Genomic DNA, 21,649 nt, shown 5'->3' with positions numbered 1-21,649 from the left:
TTTCTGAACTGCTAGGAAAATATATTTGGGGATAGTACTTATTATTTTAATAGCACCTTAAACATGCTTCGGGCCTCAGCATAAAATACGGTTCTGGAGGATGTTTCCTTGCTGTGGTGCTACGTTCCTGCTCTCGGTGACGTCTAGCAGAAGAGTTAAACTACCATCGCGGACTCTGAAGGTAAATTTGCCTTTCCCCCAGTGCGGTCTTTGGACAGCAGTGCTTCGTCGCCGTCGAGGGCGGACGTGGCACGCTAGCTTCCTCGTCGGGGTCCCGCGCGCCGCCAGCCGTAGGAGGACTTTGCCCGGGTGGTGCGCCCCTCGCCAAACCGCTCCCCACGCTATTGCCAGCCCCGAGCCGTTGCCTGGATTCCTGAAAAGGCCTGGATGTCGGTCCCCTCTCCGTATCGATGATAAGTGCAAAACTGCAGTGATTTTCAAAGAAAAAAGGTGATCAGAGAGCGTTCTAGCAGCTCCCGGGCAATATCACAACAAATTTTGCTTAGTCAAAGAAGTGGCGCGCTCGGCGGCAAAGAAAGATTAGGAAACCTTTGGTTTTGTTTTGAGGGACTTCCTGCGTTGGGTCAGCAGGAAGGCGCTCGGCCGGCGGCAGCGCTTATCAGAAAGCGGGTTGCTTCACCGAGGCGGGAGCGCGGCGAGCGGAGCTCCAGGGCGGCTGGGTAACGCGGGCGGAAGAGATGCCGCCTCGCGGAGCGTCCTGCGGACGGCGGACGCCGGGAGCCCAGCGGGAGCGGCGGGGAGCCGGGAAGCGCTGCCATGTGATTCAAAGGTGATAACCCACATCATACTTTAAGCATATATATATATATACTAATTTACAGCTTGGTTCCTTAAGCTCAGCTCTGGGTGAGTAGTGCTGTTAAGAAAAATGCATCCAACTTGTGCAAAGCTTTATCCTTTTTTCTAAGCTTAACGTAGAGATTTTGCCAAGCTTGCTGGCTGCGTTGTGCAGCGATGCTAAAGAAAGCCTGTGTCCTTTAGGAAGCGGTGAGCCCAGAGAAAACTATAGAAACCGTGCAGTGTGTTTCTAAGCTTTAAATGCTGCTCGTTGCAGTTATTTTCCTATCAGCACCTCCTCTCCTCTGAGCTATCTACGTCTCGCTCCCGTTGCTTTGCGGACACGGTGGCAAACTGGAATTGCCGATGCCTGTAAATCCAAGAGCAGGTGTATTTTAAAGCCAATCGGATAACATGGATTGTTCGTAAAGCATCTTTCTTTTCAGTGCACCGGGGGGTCACATTGCACCCTAGAGAAGAAGGGGAACTGATTTAACCCCCGAGTGCTTGGCGTGAGTCCAGCCCAGGCTGGTGAGCCCCTGCGTGAGCTCGGCTCGTAGATCCAGCTCCTCGCAAAGCCGGCGTCCCCGCGTGCGAGAGCATCCTTTTGATATTCTATTACAAATCACGCTAGGAAATAACAACAGGGAAGGTGCTGCACAACTAGACTTATTTTGAGGGTTTGTGCCGTATTACTTACTTTTGCCCTTGCTGGGATGAATTCTGCGGTTTTCCCGGATGGTTTCCCAGCACGGTGCTTGCCTCTGGCTGGCTGAATACACTGGAGTTCGAAGGCTTCTCGCCAAAGCTGGCGCGCTGCTGCCCGTTTCTGTGCAAGTTATTTGACAGACTAAAGAGAGGAAAAAAAAAGGTGTGTTTGCGCGTTTTGAGTGAAACGCGTCTGTGAGAGCGGAGCGGAGTTGCGACAGGCGAGCGAGGTTTCGAGAGCGCGGGGCTGGCTTCCTCTTCGGGGCAGTCGCCGTCGGGAGGGCTCGCTTCGGACTCGCCCCGGCGCTCTTATCCAAATGCCGCTTGCAGAGGGAAAAACTGCAGCGAAGGCCGAGCTGCTGCCGCGGGTCAGCTAGAGAAGCAGAGGCGGTTTCTTCCCTCGGGATGAAGGCACTGCATCTCTCTGCTTCGAGCATTGCAGGAGATAACCAAGTTCTCGTTCCTCTTTTTTCTGACATTCATTTTTTAATTTCCTTTTAAAACAGAGTTGACTGTCCTGTGGTCTGAATTTGGAAATTTTTCTCTATTCACTTATTATTATTATTTTTTTTAAGAGTATGTGGCCGCCATGAATAATTTTGCAACGGTGTGCAGCTGTTTTGAGTGGAAAACTCAAAATCCAAGTTGAACTTTCCTGTGGGAGGCTCTCCTCTTTTTTGGAGGGAGGGATGCCGAAAGGGAGCAGCTCGCCGGAGTGGTGGTCTGCCTTCAGGGGGACCTGGCGCGAGGCAGCACTGCTGGGAAAACGGCCTTCGTGGGTTTTCCCTTTGGAGACCGTATCCCGGGGAGGAGGGAGCCGTCCTGGCCGCATCTTGTCCACCGCAGCGTGCGCGGCGCTGGAGAGCTTGCTGCTGGGGCAGTTCTCCTGCCCGGCAGCTTCCCTCGCCGGCATCAGCGTTTTCCTCCTGGCACTAACTATTTTTGATTCCTCTTTCATGACACTAATTCTTCTCTTTGAGGCTTGAGCAAAGATAAATCTCTTTTCCGCCAAGAGCCCGTCACCCTCTCCCTGCCGGCCGAGCAGCACGCGTGGGCTCACCCCAGCGTCCTTCCCGCGGCTTGTAGCAGCCCAAGTAACCGTACATCCCTCGCACTTTGCGTTGGCAGCAGCCTGTCTTCTCTTTGAGAGGAAGAAACGGCCTAGGACTGATAGCGGATGAGATATTAAGATGCATTTCATGTCCCAAAGTCATCGTGCTTGGAGTTGCAGCTGTTTGCATCATGCGTTTGCTTTATATAACTAAGTTCACGTGCTAGCTTAGCGACTGTATGCGGAGCGCGGGAGAAGTCCTGACCGTCTCTGACCGATGCTGCAGGGTACGTGTGATAGCAGGCCCGGCTCTCGCTTTGCTTTTAATGCCGGGCGGGAGCTGGACCACGGAGCTGCCGCTGCTGCCCTCGTCCAGCCGGCTCCGTCAAGCCAACCGGCGCGTCAGGGGTTGGGGCACGCTCGGCAAGCAAACGCGCGCCAGCTCAGCGGCGTCGGGCTGCCCTGGCCTTTTATTTCCACCCTCTGCAAAAAAAACCCTGCTGCTGAAGACGCTTGAGCTGGACGTTTTGCTGCGCGCAATTCTCCAGTATGCATTTTTGCATTGCATATAATTAGCTTCAGTTTTCCAGAGCCAGTTTCTAATATTCGCATAGATCTGTCAGAAGAGAGCGCTTGAATGGCGATGTGTTTTCTGCAGCTCCGGCGTAAGAGGGCCGCTGGGATGGGATAAAAGGCGACTTCTCAAGTTAATTGTGAGATTTTATTGGTGTTTCACTCTGCTGCTCTCGGGTTACCTCTCCGAATCGATTGCAGGCCGCCTAATTTATGCATGAGCTCTGTTTGAAAGGCAGCACAAATTGATTTGCTGACAAGGCACGGGGAAAGGTGACCCTAATTTGTCACTTAATTTTCAATACAGGCCTGCTGGGAGAAGACACGTACTAGAAACTGGCAAAAATTAAAATGCAAATTTGCGTGTTTGCTTGTAAGATTCTCCGTAAATACCTAGTAGAACATAATGAATTTGTGGCAAATGTTTAGTACTGTGTAAGATATTAATGAGCTTTTTAAATCAGTCAAGATTGAAGGTTTGTTCCTATAAAACTGTGCAAGAAACTCTGGGAAGTGCGTTGCTGACAGTGGAGCAGACGGTCTGATGAGTGCCCTGCAGAGACTAGTTTGCTCGCTTGGCGAGTCTCTCTTCCTTGTCCCTGTTTCTATATTAATGAACTTAGTCCTTTTGTGAACTCTCAGGGGAAACAGTAAATAATTCAACATAGAGCCTTGCTGTGCACATCTCTTTTTTAGCTAAAATTAGACCAAGAAGGACAGACAATACATATTTATGTAGCGAGAGACACATTTGGATATGAAATGGGAAAGCAAACTAGCCGTGGCATAGGCCTAGTGGTGGCTAGCAGGTACTTTTACAATAATTTACATTAATTTAGTGTGGGTTTTTTTGATTTTTCACCCCAGTCATTTTCTGTGCTTTAATCCGAACTCGGAAYTTTATGGCTTAATGGCCAGGAAACACGGCTGCGTCAGGAGTTGGGCCACGAGCTTTGCAGCTCTGGGGAAGTCGCGAGCGTTTCGCTTCTGGGTTGTATTCCAGCCGGTGCCGGCGGCGGTGGCTTTGCAGGAGCGGGGCACAGGGGAAGGCCGCCTCTTGCTTTTCTGCGTTTAGAGGCTTTTCTAGATAAAAAAATTATCCGACTAGCTCACGATGTCGCTAATGCCATGTGAAATGTTCTGTTAACTGTTTCATAAACTTTGAGATTAGCAGAAGTTAGAGTATGTGCCGCTTGCTTTCCATAGGTCATTTCTCTAATTTGCATCGCTCTTAATTTTCTTGCATGCGGATCTACGTTGCAGAAACCGCTACAGCAGCTGAGCACGTTAGCCAAAGGAAATGGTAAAAGTGGCCATGAAAAAAAGAGGAATGGGTCCAAACCCAACTATACAGTAAAACGTATGGGGTAAGAAAACTATAATAAACTGCAAATGATTCGTTCTTTCTGTAGAAATGTGCTCTAACAGAGATGCATGTTAGGGGATTATCGACCCGCCAGAGCTCCGAGCCTGCAAAAATAATGCCGGTTCCAATCCTGCAGACAACCAATAGAGCTCGCTCTTTAGCTGGAGAAGCACTTTTGGAAAAGCTTTTGCGCTCTGCCTGGAAGCAGTTTGCTGAGAATCGGGTCTGTGCATGGAGTCGCCTGCCAGCGGCTGAAGTTTGCCCTGCGCGTGAACGTGGGTAAGAGGAGGTTGTCCCGGGACGGTGACGGGGAGGCGCGTGCAGGTAGCTGCGATGCTGGYGGCGACGTCCAGACTCGGTGCTTCAGATCCCGTTTTCTGCCGCTGCCGGCAGGCCGTCGGCGTTGTGCCTCGGTTTGTCGCTGGAGTAAGTAGCCCTCTCCACCGACCTCCACCGTGCTGCTTGAGGAACGTCTGTACCTGTCACTGAGAAGAATCAACTGCTCAGAAATGCCCCAGTTTCCAAAAAGGCTTCTGTTTTCAAGGCACAAGCAAGGCGAGCGCGTGCAAACGCCGTATCGGCCCCGAGACGGCAGCAGCCACCGCTTTAGTGCATTTTGGGAAGGAGATGCAGCTCAACTGCAATTCCAGGAAAGATACTGAAGCTTTGATAAACACGTAGAAGCCATTGAAGAGACAYGTGAGGGACTGATGTGTTTATCAAAGCCAAGCTGCTTCACTCTGATCGGGCTTTTTTCTGTGGCATGGATTGAGCAGAGCCTGGAGATGCTGTGAGTTGGTTTTGACCCTGGTTCTCATGATGCTTCCTCAGAAGCAAGGTGCATGTGGTGAAACGGATGCTTTCAGATAGTAATTAGTTGGAAAGACACCCCAAGGAGTGCAGGTGCTTCACAGCAGCCTGTACGTCGTTGTGTGATGTGCTCATTAATGGCTTGGCTTGAGGAAAGAGTATGACGTTTCTGGGATTCGAGGCAATCTAGGGAAGCCTTCTGGAGCGGAGAGCGTGTGGACGCGGGTGGGATGCAGAAGCCTCACGTAGCAGCACTCGGTGCAGGGCGCAAACGGGGTTGGCCRTCCCCACCTGGTAGCATTTGATAAGGAGGTGAGAGTTGCCTAATTGTCCAAACCTTCATTTATTTTCGAATCCAAAACTCTATGTCTGCACTGAAATAAGTATTTTTCCTCTCCGGCTGTCTCGGGTTGTGGTTCCTTCTCTTTTGTTTGTGAGCTTGATGCCGCCTGTTCTTTCCCTAGCTTTGGATTTCCGTGCTGTGAAAGCTGACCTGCCTCGTTTGAGCAGAACCTCCTAAAATCTTCGCCTCTTGCTCACTGCTTCCTTGAGAGCAGGTCGGCCCAGCAGCAAAAAGAAGTCTTTTTTTTTTAATTATTATTACTATTTTCATTTCTGGAGCTGTGAAGCTGCAGATTAAGGCATCTGTGTAATTCATGATCTGAATATGTAGCTCTCCAAGTTGATGGCTGCAACCAGCGCTCATTAGGTTCCTTATCTGAAACGCGTCTGAAGCAGCCCTCTCTTTAATATAACTTACAGGGTATCTTCACAACTGCTTTGAATCTAATTGTGGCGAATAACAGAACCAAAAAAACGAGCAAACAACCCAAAAAAGCCCCTATCCCCCCGTAATACTCCTCGCTGCCGCCTCGTGGTCCCGTCTGCTTTTGCTGAAAAACCTGCGTACGCCGCTGTGTCCTTGCGTGGGGCCGAAAACAAATGTGCTGGTTTGTCCCCCTGGACGAGAAACAAAGCGGCTACGCTCGCAGGACGCGCTCTCCGGCTTCGTTATTCCAAATGAAAATTCGCTTTATTAACTTAATTGGCACCTTGCCTCGCTAAATGCCTTTTGTACAAATGGTTATTCCCATTTGTGTTCTTTAATCYGGTTATTGCCGTCTCCTTCAAAAGCGCTGTGTTGCAGGTGTTCTGTTCCCATCAGGAATCATTGCTGTCRGACGAACGTGCGTCGACGCGCCGGCTGCTCGAAAGCTTGGGCTCCTTTTTCAAGATGGAGCCTAAACTTCAGTCTGTGGGGAAGCTTATTTGGAAATTTTTAGTATATAATCTGTGCCAAGTGCTTTCTCCCTCACGTGTTTTTCTCAGTTCGCCTGTGTTAGGCCAGGTGTCATCACCGTATAATATATAGAGAGTAGCATAATRTACATAGTGTTTATTGTGTGTGTGTATGTATATGTATAAATAAAAAAAAGTATATGCACACTTTTTTCCCCCAATATTAGATTTCTTTTCCCCGCTGCAGGAAGGCAGCTTGATCAGTCTAAACACTTACTGAATGTAAAATGTGCCTTTCCCTTGTAAACTAAGCTCTATCTCAAGTGCAGACAACGCCTACCTTAAGTCCTTTTCTTTTTTTCCCCCCCCTCTAGATTTTAGGACATCTTAAGTCTCTGAAGCAATGCTGAATTGCAGGGATTCATTAAAAAAAGAAAAAGATTGCTATTGTATTAATTTTTTTTAAGCTCCTGATTCTTAAAGCAGATCAAAACATGCAACTTCTGCAAGACTTCTTGAGATTTGGTTGGGCGCTGAAGGTGCAAGTCCAAGTCTCCCCTCTGGAAGGGAGGTCTGCCTGGAGACCGGGTGGTGTCCTCTGCTCCGGTGGTGGCTGTCGAGAAGCTGCGGACGCGGAAAGGCCACAGCCGCACGCTTGTCACCTAGCGCTGGTTTCTGCGGCGCGTGCTAAGCTGTTTGCTCACGTTAGAGTTTATTTCCCAGGTTATCTTGTTAAAGATTTGATTGGGGTTGCTTTGTTATCTTGAAGACAAATCTCCTGAATTCATCGTCACGCGACTTCCCCAAAGCCTATTTTCCACGTGTTCATTTAGAAAAYTTTTTTTAAAGTGCTTTTGTAAAAACAATGTGAGTGAATAATTTTCCTTAACGTGCTTTAGCAGTAAAGTTTTCGTAACCACCTTACGACATAACGGTGCAATAAAATCCTAACCGAGAATGACATCACACGCTATATATTAAGTTAAATTATAACCAAGCAAGGTCCGCGGTGTGCCGTTTATGGCCTTCTGATGGGTTAAGAGGTCGTTCTGCAGGGATGCAGTGGGAAAGCGCAAAGACTTAGCGAAAGAGAAAGTAGCTGCGGTCGACCTGGCGATAAATCACAGCCGTGCAGTCCACGTGGGGCCGTTCCCCTCGGGGGCCGAGTTCCTCGGAGAGCCTCGGTCCAACGYGGCCGTGGTGGCCGCACCATCACCTTTAGCGTGCTTCGGGTAGGTGAGCGTACCAGGGATGCTTGGGCTTCACTGAGGAAGGTCTCTTTGGTGAGACCAAATGAGTTTAGGAGTTGAGAGGTGACAAGCAGGAGCAGCAAGAGGAGAAAAAGCGGAGCAAGGAGAGCAGATCTCTCGCCCTTCCCTTCTGGAAGAGGTCTCCTACCCTCCGTCTCCGCGGGTAGGTGCTTGCACTTGATGGGACCGATGTCTCGGATGCCAAAGTTGGGGAGTTTCAAAGCGCGTTTTGCAAGTAAATTTTAGGGCTACCGCTAATGTTGATGATTGCTCTGGTATGGTGGAAGTGAAGTTACCGCGGCTGTGAGCGGTCTCCTCACCCTTTGCAGTWGGAAGTGAATCCAGCGTTTATCAGCTTAAAATGAGAATGCCTTCACATCTCTTAATYTTCCGAACTGGTGGTGCTAGTCCTTTGGAATAACATTACGCCATCTCTATTTTTAGCACCAGCCTAAAAATTTGGGGCCTGACCGTAGTTACATACTAAAGCCTTAAAAAAAAAAAAAAAAAAGCGACCCATGTCTATTAGACGGGATGCTCAGTTGGTTTTTTTGCTGCTTTAGGAGGCTGTAGAGGCTGTTGTGCCATGGGAGAGGCAGTGGGAATAACCCAAACGCTGCGAAGAGCCCTGCAAAGGCCTCGCGTTCCCGTGGGATTTGTGAGCCAATCCTTGTTAGGCTGCATTCCGGTTTTACGTGCTGCGCCTCCGCGGCAGGATTTGAGCTAGCTATGCAATTTTCCAGTGATTTCTCTTTTCTTTTTTTCGGTCATGCTGTGAAATTTGCTGTTGGACTTGGGAGCTGTTTTCTGTAACAGTGCAGACTTAAAACTGTGATTGGAACAGGAATTTCAAAGTGGATTGCAAAGTCTTTAAGACTTAAGATCRTGAAGAATAGCTAATAATCCTATACTACAAAAAAAACCCAAAATATTATTCTAGGGAGTTAAAGCTTAAGTACCTGATCTAGTTACCCATGAATAGCCCCAAAATAAAGCCTTAAGGATATAAGTAGACATCAGTGCCCTGTATCCACATATAGTTATCAAAGCAGTTCCTAATTCTTCTTCCAGGCAAGCTAGAAGTTGCTTTACAGATTGGAGATGCCCTTGAGCCATGTGAAAGCCGGGTAATAATGACAGCGGGTGTTTTATACCCGCGTTTTCTCCGATTTTATAAGCAAGAGGCTTCTTTCGACGTATGTGGCTGACCTTTCTTGTTTAGCAGTACTTTTCTACCAGTCTGTTTTTTTTCTGGAGATTGATTTTTTGTTTTATTTTGTTTTGTTTTGTTTTAACATACTGTAYCAGGGCATCGGATCTTCCTGAGAAGGGAAGATGTTGCTGTTTCTTTGGTGGGTTTGTTGTCTCAACAAATTCTGTAGTAACTGTAAATCTCCTAGCATGGGAGATGCATAAATATGCGTGTGCGCAACGACACACGGCTTTTTATGTATTGCTGTCATTGCTCGCCTCCCCGGCCGCCGGTCATCAAGGAAGCTTGTTAAAGCAGTGCAAAGTTCAGGCTCTTGCATTCGCTCCGGTACAGTGACAGGCCTCATARATTTGCTATAAATTTTGATCCTTTTTTTTTCTTTCGTGAGCAGAAACACGAAGTGCTTGCTCACAGCTTCAGGCAAAAGAGATCCCAACGCTTGCGTGGTCGCTGTAGATGTGTTTACTTCTGATAAATTTTGCTGCCTCAAATGCATGATGCATCCGGGGGCCGGTTTCTGGAATACGTCTGAGCTCCCGGATATGTCCCGCGATGCCGGGGCGCTTTGCAATCCGCCGCTCCGTGTGATTGAGCGTCTGATCCCACGAGTGGCTCRGTGGGAGTTCAGGACGACCCAGACCATGCACTGAAGCCGTCGAATAAGACACATAGTGCGCTAGTTCAGCTAGATCCGTTGGGCTGCTAAGCTCTAAGACTGGGAGGCGGAATTAAGCAAGCCCGTGCCGGCGGCAGGCTGCGGGGCGAGCGGGCGCAAGCCGTGCTTTGGGCCGGGAGCGCGGGGTTTTGGCCTCGCCGTGCCGTCCCCGATGGGTTGGCTGCAGAAGAGCGCCAGGTAGGCTGCGCTTCYCAGGCGACCTCCTCTGCGAAATGCCCAGGGGAGAAACCGGTTAGGAATATAACCGCACTCCCGAGCTTCTCCTTAAACCGTTAAGATTTTGTTCGGATTTGCAAAATTGTGTGGCATTTGGAGATGCTCCTATGCATAGAGAAGAGCCCGAGACAAGGGAATAGATTCGCTTGGAGCGACCTACGTTGCAGCGGGGAAGGGTCGGGGCAGCACGTGAGCTGCGCTTGCAGGAGTTTCCTACGCTTCCAGGCTATTCCCAATGCGTTCCTGCATTTTGCGTTGAGCGGAAGGACGTTGTAATGGCTGTAAATCGTACTAACTGGCAGGATTTTTTTCCGCCTGTTTTTAAGCAGTGTCATACAGTGTCCTCTGGAGACTGGCGTTCGATGTGTTAATCCTGGTAATCCTGGGGAGCGGAGCGTGGTTCTGCAATATTGCCACGGCCGTGGTTTTAGCAGGGGGTGTAGAGCCCCCTTCTGGATACGTTCTGCAAAGCAGAGAGCCGTGGCTGCGGTGCGTGTTTTTTGCCCAGGACCATCTTCTAAAATCTTCTAAAGCTGGGTTTTGAGGGGCTGGAGTATTCCTGCACCAGGTCGTTTGGCTACAGCTATTAATTCGTAGCAAGTTCGGGGTTTCCGAATTCCTCTGTAGCCCTCCAAGTAGCAGCAGTTTCATCGCACCTTTTGCTCTAATCCTCTGTACCTGCAACATTATTCCCTGGTCTCACTAGATGTGATTTTTTTYCCCTATTTGTAAAGCTCCAGTAAATTGTTATAAAGCTTGCAGACTTGTAGCTGTGGCACCGGCATGTCCTCAGGAGGAATATCTCCTGGCCTATATGTCAAACTGTGCGCGCGTATTTATCTGTATAAAGCCAGCTAGCGTAAGGGAGCTCAGAAGTGGGGCTTCTTGCTCGCTCTGGGCAGAATCGGGTTCTGCAGCGGTCTCTGAACGCTTGCTCCGTGTTCTCGCATTTAAAACACTTCTAATGCGTTCGTAATGCGTGCAGCTTGTATTTTTTTTGCCTCTGCATCAGGAATGAAAGTTAAGTGCGAAGACGGTGGGAGAGCATAAAGCAGGTTTTAAGACTTTCCTCATCTGAAGTAAACGCTTGCTTTTGCTTGTAATCTTGTTCTGAAATGAGAGAAAAAAAGTAATATAAATCTGACTTTAAATTCATCGCGCGCTTCTGTTTGCTCCTAGATCCAGGATGGAACATCCCTGTTCATTCCTGCTGCTTTGTGCTAGTTTCCTGCTCGTTCGCGCTTTACCGCCAAATGGAACCGAGTTACCGAAAACGACAGCAACGACGAGTAAGTACGTAGTTTAATTTGGGCGGCTGGTTTTGGCGAGGTCCCGGCGATCTTCTACTCCCCGGTCCACCACAACGGCCCGTATTCCTCCAGATTTCCTCCTCTTGCTTCAAGCCCTCCTCCAGCTCCTTCCCAACGTATTGCGACCATATAGCAAGGGGCTACTTCGATACAACTAAAGGTTTTTATTTGAGACATGAAGACATCCTGCTGTCATGTTCTCTGACTGCATGATACGTTTCACTTGCACGTTTTCCTTATCCTTCATAAACCTAACTCTGTACCTTCAAAGTTACTAAAACGGTGCTTGCTGGCGCTGTCTTTAGATAGAGGCTGTCTGCTTAGACACTGGCCGGTGTGGGACACTGAGCCTCTTCTCAGCTCCTGTCGGACAGATTTCAGTGACTGTTGTTGACTACTCTTCTTTATAAGAGTTTTTTCTTCCTTCCTTCCTTCCTTCCTCCCTCCCTCCCACATAGATTGAAATAAATTTGGCTGTTCACACTTAAGAGCTGTTTCTTCAGGTTGTCTGAAAACTCACGTGGACAGAATTTCACTGGTGGTTTTTTGGATCCCATTTACGGTTTTTTTGGTCTGTAGCTGTAATAATTTAGATCTTGCTCTGAACAAAATCTGAGGCTCTAGAGAGCAGTAGAGGTCCGTCTGCGCGCTGCTCTCCTTCGACACTTTGCAACCTCAGCGTGGCACTCAGCATCTGGGAGATGTAGGGCTAGAGGAGCMAGGAGGCTCTAGCGATAATAATAACAGTGATGAAAACTTTAGTGGTGTTTTGCTTAAGATTTTAGATATGAAATTGCTATTGAATGGCTCCACTAAAGTACTGTTGAGCAGCTGCCATTGCTCTGCTGGATAAATGAGCTGTGCCACGTTTCTTGTCTGGAGCTTTAGAAGAACCAGTTACTGATACTTGTCTGCGTATGTAAGAATATAGGAGCTGGGGAAGAGAAGTGACTTGATAGTTGTATCGCTTCCTAGAACATTTTAATAAAACCAGTAAAAAGGCAGTTCCTCCATAGACGCTGTTTGTCTTCAAAGGTTAATTCAAAATGGTGCTGTATGTATGAATATATAGTAATATAGATAAAAATAACCTTATCTTCCRTATTTTAATTAAATCTTAATTTCAGTGATACGAGTTAGATTTGCTTAGTGGGACTAAACTGAATTTTTAAAAATGTCAAAGCCTTCATTATTATTTAAATACACATTAACATTTCTCCGTGGTGGGAAGGGAAGAAGAATTTTGTCTCATAGACAAGTATGTGCAGACTGAAAATACGTTGCTGCACGAAGAGGGTTCCAAGGTAATAGGATTAGCTAATGCTTTCAATAGCCATTGAACTAAAACAACRTTTTTAAAATCAAAAATAAAGATTCCTGACTGAAGTATCAAGAAGACTCTTTAAAAGATTATGGAAGGAGCTGAAGGATACTAACAAATCCAGCCTTCTTTTGGCATGCAAATTTGGTGACTGATCCAAAACAATAAGATCGGTTTTTACTCTGAAAGGAGCAGTCTCAAATTGTTGCATTTTGGTATAACTTTAGCAAACTTGATTTTTAAAACTTTTGCTAACTTGAAGTATTGATTATTTTCATTCTCATTTTAAACGTGGATACATAATTTGTGTTGCTCCATTTTCAGTACTGGAGCCATTTTGCTTCCTACGAAAGCACCGTGAATTTGAAGTATGTTTTCCGTTTTATGAAATCAAGGTATTCCGTTCTTTATTGCACTGCCATTTTCTGGAGGAAGAACATCTCGGAGTATTCAGCTATATTCAACAAATACAAAACTGTGTTTATTTGTTTTTGCAGAAAGAAATGCTAATTCACTCTGGTATCTTGCAAGTAGATAAAAGTCTATGCTATCAAATATGCTTAATAAATTATTTATATATGATACTGTCCAGTAGCATTCAAATAATTCTTAGTTCCTCAAATATTAATTGGCTATCCAATATTAATCATAGCCGGAATTCTCTTGTTCTTGTTTTTTTTTACTTGTCATGTAGTTTAAATGTGAAAGCAGTCTGGGAGCTGCAGAAATAAAGCTTTTGAGTCCTTTCCAAATTTTTAAATTTCTTTAGCGTTTGCTCCGTGAATATTTGACATTTGCATGCCTATCTTCACAGACGTTTTTTTCCAGTACAAGAATAGTAACGTGCAGATGTAATTAATTTATCAGATGGGTGGGAGGTGGAAAGACAGTAAATGGAACAGCTTTCGATGCCCTTTTACTGCTGTTTTAAATAGTGATCATTCAATAAGTTAGTGGGTGTCTTGGAAGATATTTGAAGAATTTAGAAATATTACAGGAATATATAGAAGGAAGCAAGTGGCAGTGCGTAGGGGCTGGACTGGGACCCAGGGGTGGCGACTTCCCCGTCCCGCTGGATYCTGTAGCGCTTCCTGGCACGTGAAAAACGAGGCGTCTTCAGAGAACTGGGCGTTGAAGGAGGCGGCCGGCCCAGTGTCCTCGGTGTTTTAAAAGCCGGAGGGATGCGCTGGTGGATGCTCGTGCATTTGAAACGGCAGTTCGGTAATTTGTTTGAACAGCTGCCCTCGGGCGGTGCGGGTTTTCGGTCGCGGTGGCGGGTCCCGCCGCAGGGAGCGGTGCCTGGGAGGCGGCGCTGGCCGCCTTTCCTCGCCTGCCTTGTGTCAACCAGCCCGCGTTGTTATTCTTTAACAAAAAATGGTTTTTATGGACTAAAAAGGTCTTTTTAAGGGTAGCGAATAAGTGCCATTTAACAGCCGGTGGGTACATGYGGATCTCTTCCCATTCTTCAGTGTATCTTAGCTAGTCCTCGGCACGCCAGACCTGCAGGTTTGGGGGGATTARCCCGTTTCCATTATTAAAGAACCTTATAGGGTTTATTTAACTGCATGCATAGATAAGTCAGGTTAGCTTGCTGRACATTTCCATATCTGAAACTGCAGAGATTAGTAAAGCTAATCGATTTTCCATATATCCGTTCTTTCGGGCGCGTGAGGAGGACTGCAGGAAGGCATGGGACGATCGCGGTAAAAATTGAGGGTGCAAGCGGCGTTGCCCTCTGCCGCGTGGACAGGCTTAGCGGCGGAGCGAAGGTGTCGCGTGGGAGATGCTCCACGCTCCCCCAGGCCGCAGATGACCTGGTCTGAAATCGCCCCTGAATTAATGTGAGAGGTCTTGTACGGCTGCCAGGCAAGCTAGGAGCAAAACCGGGCGCAGAACGGACTTGGGTCTTTAGCAGAGACAGGCCTGAGAGGTCACATTTCCAGCCCATGAGGGATCCCCTAGTCTAATAAAGTAATGTATGTATACCAACGTTGTGTTAACCTCCGAAACGTTTTGTACCAGCAGATGGCAAGAGACAGATTTGACCAGAAATCTGTGCATAGATGTGTAATTATAGCATGGCACTATTTAAGGTTGAGCGCGCTTTTGTTTGCAGTTTGACGGATGAGGTCTGCGTCAAGACGTTGCGACAGCCACTCTTTAAAATAAGCGTAAGGGGCGGGGGGTCAGGATGTTTTGCAGATGTCTGAAAGATCAGTCCCGACCCGAAGGAGAGGCGCGTGTCGTGCCCCAAAGAGCAGCCCCGAAGCACGGGCGCCTGCCGCTGCCCACAAGCAAGGTCTGCGTGGTCGGAGGGAGGTTGCTGAGACTTGTTGTAGGACCGCTTGTGTGTCTGTGCGTAAACGCAGCTTGTGGTTGCTGAATTTGAAAAAAGGGTGTTAATCGCCAATCACAGCTCACGGGCTTTTGCCCCGTCCAGGTTCTCCGGGCAAGGTAACAAACGGAGGGGTGAAGAAAAGCAGCTGGGGAGGGCCGGTGGAAGGAGGAGCGGTGGTGGATCACGAGGCGCTTCCTGCTGTGCGGGCACCGCTCTTAGTTCCTCTTTCTGGTCACGATGATGATTTTGCTTTTAGCACTGGCGTTCTGAAATTAGGAACCTCGTAACCCTGGAGGAAGTGGTGATGCATCTCCAGAAGAAGCAATTAGGACATCTGGAAGAGCGTTAAGGGAATGAGGGAGCCCCTGAGCTGAGCTTAGCGGGAAGCGGGGGAAGCAGGACAGGGGTTGTGGCCATCCTTCTGGTGACCATCCTAATTCCTTGTCAAGGTGGAAGTCAGTATCTCGTTCTGTTTCTGACAAGTGCCCTGGGATGACTGTTTTCATGGGCTGCGAACAGAAGACCACGTGGTTGCGGACCACCGTTCCCTCTGTGCTGCAGCAGTGGAAGATCTCCCGTGGCAGTGGTGCACCGCAGAGCTCCTGTAGACGACACCGGCTTTTCCAGCATGCGTTTGGTCATACGTTTGTGTCGACAACTTCTGCAGCAATGCTGAAAGAAAGAAAGAATTTGGGTCTGTGTTTAGGTTTCCCCTTAAAGTCCTACTTAATATTTAGGCAGCTGCGTTGGCCAGAGATCTTTCAGCCTCTGGATCTACAAAGACTTAGCCCAGGGGTAGCTTCTCATTTAATTTTTGGGTTCTGTTTACAAAATTGCCAGTGCAGCCACTGAAGCAACTACAGGTAGCGAATGCAGCGGTCTGCAAACACACCGTGCCTGGCGCGGTCTTTGCGCGCAGGTCTGGCATGGCAGCTCTGCGGAAAGCGGTGCGTCGGTGTGCGAGGAAGAGGGACTTTTTGTGGTTTTGTGAACCGGTTTCCTTGTGAAACGGGTGGGGGAGAGGTGAGATTTTGGTGCGGAGGGTTGCATCAGTCGTTACAGGGGTGCTCTGTCCTTACGTGAAGAAGTGGAAGCAGGGCTCTGGCGGAGAACTGAACTTTTCTCCTCCTGCCTTGGCGTGAGAGGTGACTGCAAGGTTTTCTGTCAGGCCCTTTGGTCGGGAATCAATGTTTTCCAACGTTGCCTCAAAAATACAGTATAAGGAACATGAGTTATTCTGAAAGAAAGAAACAGGGGATTTTTATTGTGTAATGGTTTGAGGGGGTTTTTAATTCCCTTGTGACTCAGATGTTTTGTTGTCGTCCCCTTCCCCTCCGCCCCYGCCAGTGTCCTGCATTTTGGCACAGTACAGATAATAAAAATTGCTGTAAAAGGAAATTAATCCTGGAATATTCTCAGATATTCAGTCTGAAATTTCCTTCTTTCAGAAGTGGGCCAAAGTGTGTTTTGGGGTTTGGGGTTTTTTTTTGCCTTTTGCAGTTTTTTCCTTTATTTGCCAGGCCTTAGCGCCTGTGCAGCGTGCAGCGCTGTTGAGTGCTGCGCAGCCCTTGCTGAGCTCTTTCCGACGGACGCACGTGCGTCCAGGCGCTTCCTACGGCAGCGGTTTTCTGAGCCCGGCCGAGCGATGGTTTCCGCTCACGATTTTGTCGTGCCTGTCCGTTTTGTCTCTATTTACCATTTAAATGTCTGGTTTCATGTATTTTATTGCCTTGCCTTTCTTTGGACTGTTACGTTGACCGAGGGAACGTCTTTCCTAGGATATGATACGGCCCCCCGGTGAATTTATACCTACCGAGGAGGTTTTATTGCCTGTCCCGAAACGCTGTGTGAGCAACCTCACGTCTTTTCTCTCCAAATTGTATCCCTTCTCCCTTCTTTTTGGCGTTCTCTATTTAACAGTGTTATTCAAACTCCCTTCCTGCTCCCTCGCCCACAATTTAAATAAAAACCCGGCACGTTTCTCGYTTAAAGAAAGAAAAATAGTAGTAGCTTTTTACGTTTAGCAAGTGCATGGTGTCCGTGCACGTGCGTTTAAGGTGCACAGGGACCATGGGGAGGGTTCCCCTGGGAGAAGGGGTGGCCAGAGCGTGGACAACGCCGCTCTGGTGCAGCGAGATGCCGAAACCAGGAGGAAATCAGTAAGAATCCATTCGGACCTTGAGCTAAAATCCCGCTGCACACGGGACACTGGCTGACGGCCAACAGCGTAGTCTACGTGCATCGGTTTGGGGCTTTCTGCTCATCCGTGTTAGCTCCTCGTCTAATTTTTTTATGTATTACGTAGCCTGACACCGTTGCTATAACCTCCTGTTCTAAGGGTATTTGATGCCAAGGTTTATGCGAAAGGGCTGCGTTGCAAGCCGGCAAAGGGAGAAGCTGGGCGGTGGGCACGCGAGAGGGGCGAGGAGGGTCCGTGTCGCAATTCGCCGCCAGCCTGTGATAAAACCCCTAGAAGCGGTGGGGAATTCGCTGAGGATGCGTGAATGCCATTTGAAAAAGAAATTGCCTGAGCTTTGGAAGGGCGGACGTTGATAAAACGATCGAGAAACGTGCAAATAAGGGCGACTAAGGAATGCTACTGCACGGACGGAAAAGCTCAGCACCCCGAGACGGTGTGTTTTTGGCTGTTTGCACGCAGTTTGAGCAGTCAATGCTGGGTGTGCAGACCGTTACCTGTCCTCCTTAGCGAGGAGGGAACAGTCTCTTTCCACCACGGGTGGAAGAACGTGGACTTCTTAGGCCGCTCGGAAAAAGCAGGATTAGTGTCTTCTTGCTGAAGACTACGGCTCATAGTTTYGTTTGTTCGAATACAACGTGTTTTTATGATTTTAACGTGTTATATATTGAATTGTTCACTGGAATTAAAAGGTTACTGACAGCATAATGAAAGTGAAATGTCGCAAACATTGCATAAATGAAGAACCCCTGCTGACAGCGGCTTGAAACCTGTAATTTTAAGCTAGCTGTAACATGTTTTTTGTATTCTGAGTTCTGAGTGTTTGTGAAAGGTTCACCATCCCTCCTCATTCTTATATCTTATGGCAAGGCCCGTAGGAAGGTCCCTGCGAAGGGCTCTTGAGTGACCTCTGTCTGGCAGAAAACCAGCTGGTGTGCGTAAGGATGCGTAAGGATGCGTAAGGATGCGTAAGGATGCATAAGGCGAAACCTTTTGCGTGGGTTTTAACTTCAGTTGGCTTTTAAGACCTTGCCCCAGATATATTAACCCAGCTAACTTACTCTGATTAGAAATAAGTTCTTGCTTAGTTTCATTTTTGGATCATCGTTCCCCCCCCACCACCACTTGACATTCTGAAAACCAGATTGCTTGTAGTAAGGGGGGGAAAAAAATCTTCCACTTCTGAATTTTGGCTTTGCACGTATCCTAAATCCTTTGTGAGGCTTTTAGCGAACGCAAGCAGAATAGCGCCCAGAACCGAAGTTAGGAATTTGGGGGCCGTCCCGGCGCGGGGGATTCGCGGAGGAAACGCGCGTTTAGGCAGCCGGCGCCTCCAGCTTTGCCGTGTTTGAACCCCCAGACTCCACCGAGGAGAACAGCTTGCACCAGGACCTCCTGACTTCCGTGCTCGTTCTGCTGCTGGTGTTCGTCGTCTTCCTCCTTTCGGCCGGCTACTTCTTCAGGTGGGCGGTGGCGCGGCGCGGGGCGTTTTGCCGCGCTCGGATGAGGAAATGAAAGCGCGCGGCGGCGGTGGCGGCGGCGGCGGCGGCGGAGAGAGGCGCGCGCCGGGGCTCCTGCCGCGGCGGCTCCCGGCGAGATGAACAGAAAGAGCTTCTCCAGGATTACGTGGTGCGGGAAGGCGGACGGGGGGGGCCGAGCGCGTCGCGGCCGCGGCGGCGGTGGCTCAGGTGTCGCTTGCGTTGCAGGTTTCGGCGGCACAGGAAGGCCGTGGTGAGCTCCGGCGACAAGAAGATGCCCAACGGGATCTTGGAGGAGCAAGGTAAGCGGAGGCTCGCGCTCCCGGGGGTTTGTTTGCCTGCGCGCACCCGTACGCTCTCCGTGTCAAAGATCGTAACTTCCAGTTGTTGCTTTTAATCAACTTTCACTTTGGGTTGTGATACAGCAAATATTTTTCTTTGTGGTTCCCCTTCCGAAGTATTTTATTAGGATGCCAGCTGAGATCCAAATTTCTGCCACTGTGACCTTGTGTTAAGAGGATTCCRGTGTTTCTTCTTAAAAGGAAAAAAAAAATCCTTAACTGTTTGTGAAATTAGGGGCTAGTTCCCCGTACAGAAACGAAAAAGGGGATGAGACAGGGAAGGGCCGTAAGCCCTTAGCCCTAAAATAAAACATTCCCAGAAASGGCAAATGTTTTCCACTGGATTTTTCAAACGTGCTGGTACTTTCGGTGCTTTCCTCCGGCATGGGCCGTTCCTGCGGGGCACAGGAGACGCTCAAGCCTGGCAAATGTGGAGGAACTGTTAGTTTCTTGCTTATAGATTTTTATGCCATAACAAAGAGCAAAACGTGACATGAGAAAGAGTCGTATCTGGGCTTTCCATCGGTTCCCCGTCACTACATAGGCGCTGAAGAACCGGTTAAAAAAGAACGCGATAAGTCGGAGGAAAAGTCAGGCTTCTAAATATAGCCCAGGGCAGCTTCCTGCTCGGCGATAACGTGCTTTAGCTGCCCGCAGCATCTTGAGCGAAACGATGATTTTTTAATATTCCTCTGCGTCTTTTCGGCTGCCTTGCCCGTATTGTAATCTGGCGGCAATACCGAAACCATTAATTTTACCAGCGTGTGGTTCTGCTTGAATTTATTATGTTCTCCAAAAAGACGCTTGGCCTGTGGTTTTGTTTACTTCTTTTATTTGAGCAGCTTCGTCGCCGCTTTTAGTCTCATTCCAGAAGCCTGTTTTGTCGTCTTCCAGCTGCAGTTAGCTTGTGAGCTGAAATCGCTCGTTGCCTGTTGCTGTAAACGTGCCCCTAACGCTCCTTTTCCGTGACCCGGCAGAACAGCAGAGAGTGATGCTGCTCAGCAGGTCTCCGTCGGGCCCGAAGAAGTACTTTCCCATCCCGGTAGAAAACCTCGAGGAGGAGATCAGGATCCGGTCGGCGGATGAGGGGAAGCTCTTCCGGGAGGAGTTTAACGTGAGTCCGCCCGGCGGCGCGGAGGGTCGCTTAGGGGGGCAAAAAGAGCCGGCGAACGAACGGCGGCGAAGACGCGCGGCTCTCTTAAAAACACCCGCAAACCTCTCCCCGCCCTGGGAGGCGGCGTGCGAGCGGAGCGTGCCGGTGCGTTTGGCCTCTGCTCTTTTAGCACCTCTTTGGTTTAGCTGCTCCCTTCTGCAGGGCCCTTGCCGGCCTCTTAKCGCTTCCTCTCGCTTCCTCTGCCGGCAGAAGCCGGTCGCACGGAGCGGTGACTTCAGCGCTGAACGCAGGGGTGTCGAAGCTAGTGCCTGCCTTGATTAGGCGGCTTTATTAAGCTGCTTTCTTAATTTATGCCTGCGGCTTGTTTGACGGCGTGTGAAAACCCCCCCGTCGCTTTCTGCTTGGCGGCGAGGGCTTGGCGCGGCGGCTGCAAGCCGTGCTGCAGCACCCGCAGCTCAGCGGCCGCGCGTTGCAGGCGGCTGGGGAGCACGGTAGTTGAAGCCTGCTTTGACGGTGGCTTTTATTAGCCCCGTGGCCCGGAGCTGCTGGCGGGGATGTGGGTGCTCTTTGCTCGAGCACCTCCTCAGCCCGGGAGGGGAAAGGGAGTGAAAGACACAGTCGAAAACCAGCGTGATCACTTCTATAGCGTGCAACAGGAAAGATGATAAAGAGACGTCTGTTGTTTCAGTATCAGAAGGAAAGTGGTGGAGAAATCGGTGCCCTTTGGCACCGGCAACTTTCTATCATGACTTTCCAGCACACCCTTTGAGTGGCAACTGCCCTCTCGAGGGAAGAAAAGATCCCAGCGAAACCTGAATGCAAATGCTAAATCTCACATGGACCCTGTAAATGCTGAACTTGGGACAGAAAGTCGAGCTCAGCGTAGCCCTTTGGAAAAAATCAGTGTTTGCTTAGTGAAACTGCAGCTGAAAAAGAGGAAATCTTGAGAAACTCGCCCACTCGTTGCTGGGAATGGTTTAGCGACTCGGATGACACAGCCTGTACTGCCTGTTCAAGGAGCGCTAGAGCTTATGGGCAGGTCTGGAGCAAGGTCCGGCTGCTGTGAAGCTTCCCACCGTGTCCATCGCGATCCCGAGCTTCCAAAAGCGCGTGATGTGTTTTTTACGTTCACGCAGATTTTGTAGAAATCCTCAAACACCCGCAGCCCCAGCGCACCCGGCACCCAGCGAAACGCAGCGTCGGTGTTGCCCGTCGTGCGGCTGTCGTCYTGCCCGCTCGCGCGCGCTCAGCCCTTACCTTTCTGCTAGAGCATGGGGCGTCTGGGGCGGCCTCCTAACATCTGCGTAGAATCCTTCTCCTTTGGAGAGCWGAAGCCCGGCGAGACCCTGAAGCTCTGAGATCAGCTCCAGCCTCCTGCTGAGAGCCCAGCCTGCGTCTGCTCCTCAAAACGGCCAAATTCGCAATATTTTGACGGGGCAATCATCTCCTGTAACAGCTGCTGCGCAGGCAAGGGGGTCGGGCCCCTCGGGGACCGTAGGAACCGAATGTCTGCCGTGTGAGTTTGAAGGAGATTTCGGCCCGAACTGGGGTTCAGGCGAGCCGGCAGGGTCTCGGCACGTGCCCTAGCCAAAGCTGTTAGGCTCCAAGTGATTCTTCTGGTGAAACCAAGCCAAACAAGCACTGGTAGAC

General features: G+C 49.3%; 1 protein-coding gene across 6 annotated transcripts in view; it reads left to right on the top strand.

Moving 5' to 3' along the window:
- The first annotated feature begins 770 nt into the window (after nt 1-770).
- Nucleotides 771-21,649, top strand: part of PTPRE (protein tyrosine phosphatase, receptor type E) — a 48,915-nt gene continuing 28,036 nt past the window's right edge. For 2 of the 6 annotated variants that reach the window (XM_026065643.1, XM_026065642.1), the window contains exons 1-5: nt 771-790; nt 11,080-11,189; nt 18,427-18,529; nt 18,773-18,846; nt 19,863-19,999. In XM_026065643.1, coding sequence (XP_025921428.1) covers nt 11,087-11,189; nt 18,427-18,529; nt 18,773-18,846; nt 19,863-19,999 — 417 coding nt within the window. In that variant the 5' untranslated portion in view covers nt 771-790; nt 11,080-11,086. Of the gene's footprint in view, nt 791-11,079; nt 11,190-15,142; nt 15,564-18,426; nt 18,530-18,623; nt 18,696-18,772; nt 18,847-19,862; nt 20,000-21,649 lie in introns of those variants that run through there. The other 4 variants (XM_026065639.1, XM_026065641.1, XM_026065644.1 and 1 more) reach the window with 4 other exon arrangements.

The sequence above is a fragment of the Apteryx rowi genome, unplaced genomic scaffold, assembly GCF_003343035.1.
Source record: "Apteryx rowi isolate R43461 unplaced genomic scaffold, aptRow1 scaffold_23, whole genome shotgun sequence".
Classification (NCBI taxonomy): domain Eukaryota; kingdom Metazoa; phylum Chordata; class Aves; order Apterygiformes; family Apterygidae; genus Apteryx; species Apteryx rowi.
Note: the sequence above shows the minus strand (reverse complement) of the source record. Positions and strands in the feature narration are given on the sequence as shown.